Source organism: Phialemonium atrogriseum, assembly GCF_030411735.1.
Source record: "Phialemonium atrogriseum strain 8032-3 unplaced genomic scaffold QBC33scaffold_68, whole genome shotgun sequence".
Taxonomy (NCBI): domain Eukaryota; kingdom Fungi; phylum Ascomycota; class Sordariomycetes; order Cephalothecales; family Cephalothecaceae; genus Phialemonium; species Phialemonium atrogriseum.
The window spans coordinates 1-7868 of NW_026848205.1; the positions used below are offsets into that span (position 1 = coordinate 1).

At 43.3% G+C, this 7868-nt stretch overlaps 2 protein-coding genes across 2 annotated transcripts; both read left to right on the plus strand.

Moving 5' to 3' along the window:
• Nucleotides 1–2852: 2852 nt before the first annotated feature.
• Nucleotides 2853–3365, plus strand: QBC33DRAFT_438116 (uncharacterized protein; the record flags this gene model as incomplete). The annotated part of the gene is made up of 2 exons (XM_060424173.1): nucleotides 2853–3214; nucleotides 3266–3365. Coding segments are annotated over 2 exons (462 nt in total), but the record flags the coding sequence as incomplete, so codon positions are not given.
• Nucleotides 3366–4945: 1580 nt separating this feature from the next.
• Nucleotides 4946–5122, plus strand: QBC33DRAFT_463070 (uncharacterized protein; the record flags this gene model as incomplete). Its single annotated transcript, XM_060425111.1, has 1 exon — nucleotides 4946–5122. A coding segment is annotated over one exon (177 nt), but the record flags the coding sequence as incomplete, so codon positions are not given.
• Nucleotides 5123–7868: the final 2746 nt, after the last annotated feature.

Sequence of the window (7868 nt, forward strand, 5' to 3'; positions counted from 1 at the left end):
AAGGCCACGCTCGCGCTGATCACTCGAAGCCACTTTATGTGGCGGACCAAGCCACCTCGGCCACCGGGCTTTCCCGGGCCCCGCGCGTGGGGGCCAGGGCAATATTGACCCGGGCCTTCGGGGCGTAACATAAAGAGTTACCTACACTAGCAATTACTTTAGCAAAGCTTAAAAGTTTAAAGCCAAAGAAAACCGTATTAGGTAATGCTGCTATTCCTTTATTATAGGCATTATTAAGGTTTTACTATAGTGTAGGAATAAAGTCAACCTAGTTGTCTTTAGAGTTAGTAAAGCAGTAGAATCAAATAGCTACTTCTACTATCTAATTCTTACGCTTTAATAAGCTATTAGCTTGTAAGTAGTATGCTATTGTTTTTATTAGCTTAGTGTTAAATCTAGCCTATTGATGCGTGAGGCTTGGTGGGGTAGAAAGGATGGTTTCTACTGGCTGTAAATAGACAGTGAAGGCAGGGCTCAAAGTGGCCCTGGGGGCCTGTGACCTAGCCTATGCGCTAGCGTGGGTTAGTCAAAGCCTACGCGCCTTCTGCGTAGAAACCACCGAATATCAACACCACTTTTACTTCATACAATATCACAAGATTGCTATTGAAGTAGCCTTCTGCCAACGCGCTATAAATTGGTAGCATAGATATACTCGTCGGAGTTATAATACAAACCAAAACCACCAAAAACCTCAATTTTCGCTGATTCTAGCAATACCAAAATCACCCCAAGAGCTTGCGAATAGCGTTAGCTATGCGCAAGCCTTTGACGCGTTGATTAGACTAATCTACATGTAAAGCACCATTTACTTGCCTGCTTTAACCAAACCTGTCAAGTATTTAGGCCTAACCTGTCAAGTATTTGGGCCTCTTTTTACTAACATTTAAATACTTGCTAGAGTATTCACCAACCTTTAAATACCCAAGCCTCTTGCATATTTACTAGCAAGTCTCTTGCATATTCACTGCTTTCCTGCCTTCTTTGCCAACTTATTTGCGAAGAAGATTCTTTCTTTCTTGACTCTTTGCATTGCGTTACACTGCTTTTACATCATTTTGCCTTTCACGTTGCTGTTACTTTTAACGCTAAACCTGCTAATCTGACTAGTTACTATGGCCTGATTGGTTGCCAGACACTTGCCTATGCAAGCAAGACTGTCAATGGCAGACCTTGCCACCTTTGCTTACTTAGGTAGTCCTTTCTGCTGTCAACCTAGAAACTCTCCTAGCCTTGCTAGCAACCTTTCTAACAATTGACTAGACGCTGATTAGTACTACTTTGACTATAAGAATGAGAACCTTAACGACAGCAGTGTACTAATTAACAACCATGACACTATCAACAACTTACGCAACAAGCCTACTAATAACTAGCTTCTAGCTATCCATGTCGTAGCCTAATTCTGTCACTAGGACTGCAACTAGTTACGCAAATCAAGCGATTAATACTACACCTTGAACCTCTAGGTATTCGAAGTTATCAACCAATTTGACAAAGATATTGCAAAGATCTAGAAAGGCTATTATAATGAGAGGCTATTTAACCTAGGTATTGACATCCCTAGAGTGTATCCCAAGCTTTGAGACACTTTTCTAAGCTTTAAGGCTTTAAACAACGTTGACAAAACTGTGATGGGTTAGAAGACCCAACTTTTAGGATCCTTTAGAGCAGGCAACTTTATATGGAATAACCTATATGACAATCTCCAAAAGCCTAAGTTAAGGCGCAAGTCTGACTTTTTTCGCCTCTCTAACGATAAGGAAGAAGGACTTAGGCTTTTAACCTCTAACTGCAACGACTTGATTATAAAAAAGCTAGATTTTCTAGTAACCTAGGCTGAAAAGTCTAACGCCTGCGTCGATGCCCTTTCTAAGCGTATGGATTGCTTTGAGAATGTCAGAGGCATATGGACAGCCGGCCGAAAGGGGCCACACGGTGGATTGATCGACAAGTGGGGGCCTAGGACAGGACCGGTGGATCGGCAAGGGCCACAGGGACGCGTAAACAAAGGCCCACGTGTTATCCACAGATTATCCACAGACCAGGTCGTCACCGGAAGATCCCCGCGTCATCTCTAGGAACTTCCAAGGACAAGACTGGAGTAGATTGGATCATGTATAACGCTTTGAGGAAAAGACGTTAGGTATTTCAGAAAGGCTAACCTCTCTTCCAAAGAAGAGAAGCCAGCGATTAATTTGCACAACATTAGACCCCCTACTTCCCAACTGCTTTACCACTGTCATCTACCTGGCTCTTCACTCTGTGTTCGTAAAACCCCTGACATATTAATCGCTCCAACCTTCAAAAAGAAGCATAGACCATTGCGCCAAGACAAGAACCTCACTGCCACCATGCCGCCCATCGCCAACATGCAACCCACTGCCAACACTAAGACTATAGACCTAGAGATTCCTAGCTCCAATACCCCTCAGAGTGTCGAGAGTGTGGAGGAAGAGCACCAGAGACTTGACCATAAGATTGCCAACAAAGAGCGACTCTACACCTTGCAGAAGAAAAGAGACAGACTAGCAGCCCTAAGGAGAGGTGAAAACCCTGACACTCCCACGCAGCTTCCCAGGAGCCCACCAGCCAAACGCCAGCGAGGGAACAAGACAAGGACTTCTCTCCCTCCCCTAAAGTATAAGGGATTAAGCTAGTCCAAGTACAAGCTCTTCATCTTCGAGCTACGCCAACGCTACCCAGAAGGCTTGGACCCCTACTAGGAGTATGATAGGATCCAGGCTGCTATCAGTGCCCTGATTGACACAATCAAACAACGCTAGTTGAACTTCCTGACTGCCAATCACAACAGCAGCCCACTAGAGAGTAACTAGAAGACGTTGAAGAAGTGGCTGAAATACGACTTAGACAACAACGACACCCAAGTCCTGAAAACCTTAGACAGCCTCTTTGGCCGCAAAGGCATTTTTCACACTCCAGGGCAAAAGGTTCAGAACTTCCTAGACAATTTCAAGACACTAGAGGCAGAGCTACCTAAAGCCATACCAGAGAGATACCAGGTAAGGCTACTACTCATCAAATTGGACCCAGCCATAATCCAACAAATCGTCTCCAACAGCATGCCACGCACCCGCCAGGAATTGGTTAGTGCAGCCAAGAGAGCAAAGATGCTTATCCAGGAAACCTTGCGTCAACAGGATCGCTCCAGCAAGCCCCCAGCGATGTTCCAGAACCAGGGTCAAGATAGGCAGTTCCACAGTCAATTTGACTCGCAAGGTTCTTCGTCAGCGCCACCAACTAGCAACACCCCTGCTATGTCGCAAAGACCTAACAACCAATTGGGACACTTGACTTGCTATCGCTGCAAAAAGAAGGGCCATGTCGCCACCAATTGCACCAAGGCCGCCCCAGCTTCAAAAGCAAACCAGAAACCTCTCAGCAACCACACAACTGCAACAGTAACCAATCGATAGGAACCAGGGGCGCCACCTCCAGAGTTGGTTGAAACAAGAGTACACCTCCAGTTAGGTAGACAATAGGTCCCAGTGACCGCCTTGATAGACAGGGGATCCCAGGCCAACATCATCAACCGCACCCTCTTGGAAGAAATAGACCCAGCTCGTATTTTCGAGAAAGCCAGTACAGTTTCTTAGCCCATTAGCTCACAAACTATCACAGCACCTACCTACAGTGACCAGACAGTGATATAGAAAGCCACAGACACACAGGATATATTGCGCATGCAATCTCAACCTTTCCAGATTGCCAATTGTACCGCAAGCCTACATCGAGTCATTCTCAGCCTACCTTGGCTCAAGACAGAGGTTCGCATTGATTACGCCCGCAACGCCTAGACCTACCCGTTACATCCCCAGAGTATCACCCTAGTGACAAGGAGGAAATCAGTCCGCAAGGCAGCTCGGGGCACCCGATGCGCCATGATTATCACTCCAACAAAGGCACAGGAAAGTCCTAGTAAAGACCCAGAGGTCTCAGAAGATGATCCCAAGGCCAAAGTCCCTCCAGAATATTGGGACACAGGGCATTTTGACAACCCTGTGGCTGGCACCCTAGCGCCAAATCGCAAATAAGACCACCCAATCGAACTTGAAGACAAGGCACAACCGCCTTGGGAGCCTATCTACCCGCTCGCCAAGAAGGAACTAGAGGTTCTCCGCCAGTACCTCCACAACGCAGTGCTAAAGAGATAGATCAGACCCTCCACTAGTCCAGCAAAAGCACCCATACTTTTTGTCCCAAAGAAGGAAAGCAAACTACGCCTCTGCATAGACTACCAGAGACTTAACAAAGTCACAAAGAAGGATCAAACCCCCTTGCCCTTGATTCACGAGATTTTGGACCATCTGTCACAGGCCTAGTACTACACCAGCTTAGACCTAAAAGACGCATACCACCGACTACGTATCAAGGAAGGAGACAAATAAAAGACTGCATTCCAGACCAAATATAGCCATTTTGAGTATATGGTCCTACCCTTTGGTCTCACCAACGCACCAGCAACCTTCCAGAGATATATCAACCACGCCCTCGCAGAACTAGTTGATACCATCTGTATTGTATATCTCAATAATATCCTACCCCCAAATACAGCGACAAGCACAGGCTGTGCTCAAAGAAAACGTCATGTAATTTGAAATGGCGCTAGTGAAGACAGGGGGCAGAGCTTGTAGAGAAACAGAAGGCAGAGCTTGTAGACATTTTCAGCGGTAAAATTGACAAAATCGGTATGCGCATAAAGCTTAAATGCAGGCGAAATCTTTAGTGCCATTTTCAAGTTAGTAAAATGCTTATAGGTGGGAAAAGCTGTAGGTTTTGTTTGTTAGCATCACCCAAGCTAGTGTAGCGTTACAGGGGCTAACAATGCATTGGCCTGTTGTCTAGGGTGAATAGGGGCAAACAGTGGTGTAAGGCTATAGTTGTAACCATTTAGTAGTTAGCCAAGATACGCATTTAAACCACTATAGAGCTGTTTGTTTATTTGCCCAAATACCTGTTTCTAATATGCAAGTGTGGAATTAGATGCGTGGCAGGCAAGATTGTTGGTCATTTGCAAGCAAAGCATAAGTCTATTAAGCCTAGCAAACGGTTAAGGATTGCAGAATTGATAAGCCAAATCCTAGACATTACAAGAACCTAGGATAAGTTGAAAGAGTTTAAGTTCCTGCTACTTACTATCCTACCCATCCTATTTATTAAGCCACTAGTTGTCAGTTTAAGGTGCAACCAATGCAACTTTGTTAGCATAGAGGTGAGAAGAATGCAGCGACATTGCTAGAATGATTACAGATAGGCAAATAATTAGAGTAAGGGCAGTAATGTGGTGAAAAGAGCAAAGCAAGAGTAGGTTATGCTGTAGACAACAGGCGTGTGTTGTTAGCGATTTTTCCAGTCAGGCTTTAGAAGCAGTTGGTTTGAGGTTGGCTAAGGCAGCAAGCTGGCAGTGGTAGCAAAGGTAGGTGCAGAAACATTGGAGGAGTAGCTAACACAAATCTATGCAACCTAGACAGCGCAGTTTAAGTCAAAAAGGCAGTTGATTGAGGCAGGCGACAAGAAAGCCAAGCCAAACAGGTGGTTAGACTGTGTTAGTTGGCTGACGCATTTGAAAGGTTTAGACCTAGCCTACCCCTAAATACAGCTAAGCTATGTAGTAGCTATCCAAAGAAAACGCTATATAAATTGCAGACCTACAATTAAAGACAGGGGGTAGCTGCTGTAGAGAAAAGGAGAGTAGCTGCTAAAGACTTTTTCTTGGCCAAAATAAACAAAAGTAGTATGCTTTTAATTAGCAAATTGAGAAGAATCTAGCTATAGAACTTTTAGTTTTTTAAGCAGCAGGTGCAAAAAGATAGAGCTATGTTAGAATTGTAAGCGTTAGGGTTAGGATAGGTTAGAGCAAGATTGCGACAGACTAAGGTTAAAGACTAACAACTAGTTAAAGCAGCTATTTGATGCAAAGGTAGCATAATAGGAGTGAATAAAAAAGTAGAAAGAGGTTAAGATTCTAAGGTTGAGTAGAATAGTTTAAAGCATTAAGATATTGTTAGGTTAGCAAGAAATTATAAAGCTATTTGACTGCTTGCCTAAATACCTGTTTGTTATTTGCACAAAATGCAAGGTTAGATGTTGTATAGGTAAGGCTAAAACCTATTTGTGCAGAAAGCATGATTATATAAATGCAAGGCAGCAAGTAGAAGTTGTGAAGGCAGTAGAAAGATTAGAGAGTATTGTGCAAAACTAGGATAAGTTGCAGACATTTCAGTTCCTGCCACTAATAGTTAACCCAATCCTATTCATTGCGCTGCCTAAGTCTAACAGGTTGCAATGCAATAAGTATAGGTTTGTTACGCAAAGCGAATAGTAGATGAGAGATTATTGTAGGAAAAAGCATAGATAGAAGAGTAGATAGGTTAGAGGTAGCAATATGGTAAAAAGGGTAAAATAGAAGCAGGTAGTGCTATAGACAATAGGCATGCGTTGCCAGCAGTTTTTCCAGTTGCGCATGGCAAGCAGGTAGTTTAAGGTTGGCTAGGGCAGCAAGCTAGCAATGGTAGTAGAAGTAAGTGCAGAGACATTGGAGGAGTAGCTGACACAAATCTATGCAACCTAGACAGCGCAGTTTAAGTTAAAAAGGCAGTTAATTAAGGCAGGCAACAAGAAGGCTAAGCTAAATAAGTAGTTAGACTGTGTTAGTTAGCTAACGCATTTGAAAGGTTTAGACCTAGCCTAGTTGCACAGCATAGTTGAGCCGATTGGCAAAGACAAGGTAGTGTTGCAGTGGATATAGGAAAGCATAGAGTAGGTGATAAAGTAGGCAAGGAAGGCAGTAGTAAAGCAGCACAGGTATGCAATATTGTTTGAAATTAACAAAAAGAAGGTATATGTCAAGCAAAAGAAGCTATTTGACAGGTAGATAGAGGAGGATATGTAGGCAGATTACAAAGCAGTGTATTGCAAGTTATTATATTACATGCAGCAGATATAGAAATAGGATAATAGAGACTAGCTGCTATATGCATTTACTAAAAAGTAAGGTAATTTGTTTGACAAGTTTTGCAAGGCAGTAGAGGAGCGTATGCAGGTAGAGGGTATAATGCTGTTGGATAAGGCAAAGCAGCAGAGGCGTAAAGACTAGGCAGACTAGTTATGTTTGGATGCAACAGTTGCGTTTTTCGACTATCAATACAAGCATATGCTATATAAAAACGCATTGATTAGTAGGTTGGCAGTGTTAGAATTGCGCAATAATAACAGTTAGTATAGGCTAGAGGATTACATGCTAAAGTATTTGGCAGTTATTAAGGTAGCGTAGTTGTTAGTTGTGTATTAGTTGATAGTTAAGCAGCAAGACAAAGTAGCAGTGTTGGAGAAGACGATAAGTGTAGAGGAGGCGCAAGAGGCAGCAACTAGGTTGTTTAAAATCACCTAGCTAAAGGTTAAGCAGTTTATGACAGTTGTGTTAGACAAGTCTAAGCTAAGCTTAATAGATTGGATATTTGATTTGCGCATGTATAGGATGCAAGTCTAGTTTACAATGCTAGCGGTAGGGATAGTTGATTGGGTTAGGGATTAGATTATATACTAGCAGATAAAGATTGAGACAAACGATTTGGCAGATATGTTGCACAAGATGGTTAGGAAGGTGAAGGCCAAATTAGGCAAGCTGTTGATAGTAGAAGGCAATGATTTTGGGTTAGTGCTAGCAATTAAGTAGGGGCAGATAGAGGACAACTATAGCAAGGACTAGGTTAGATATTTATTTTTGCAAGACGATTGCAACAAGTAGTTGGCAAGGTTAGGGTTAGGGTTAGGGTTAGGGTTAGGGTTAGGGTTAGGGTTAGGGTTAGGGTTAGGGTTAGGGTTAGGGTTAGGGTTAGGGTTAGGGT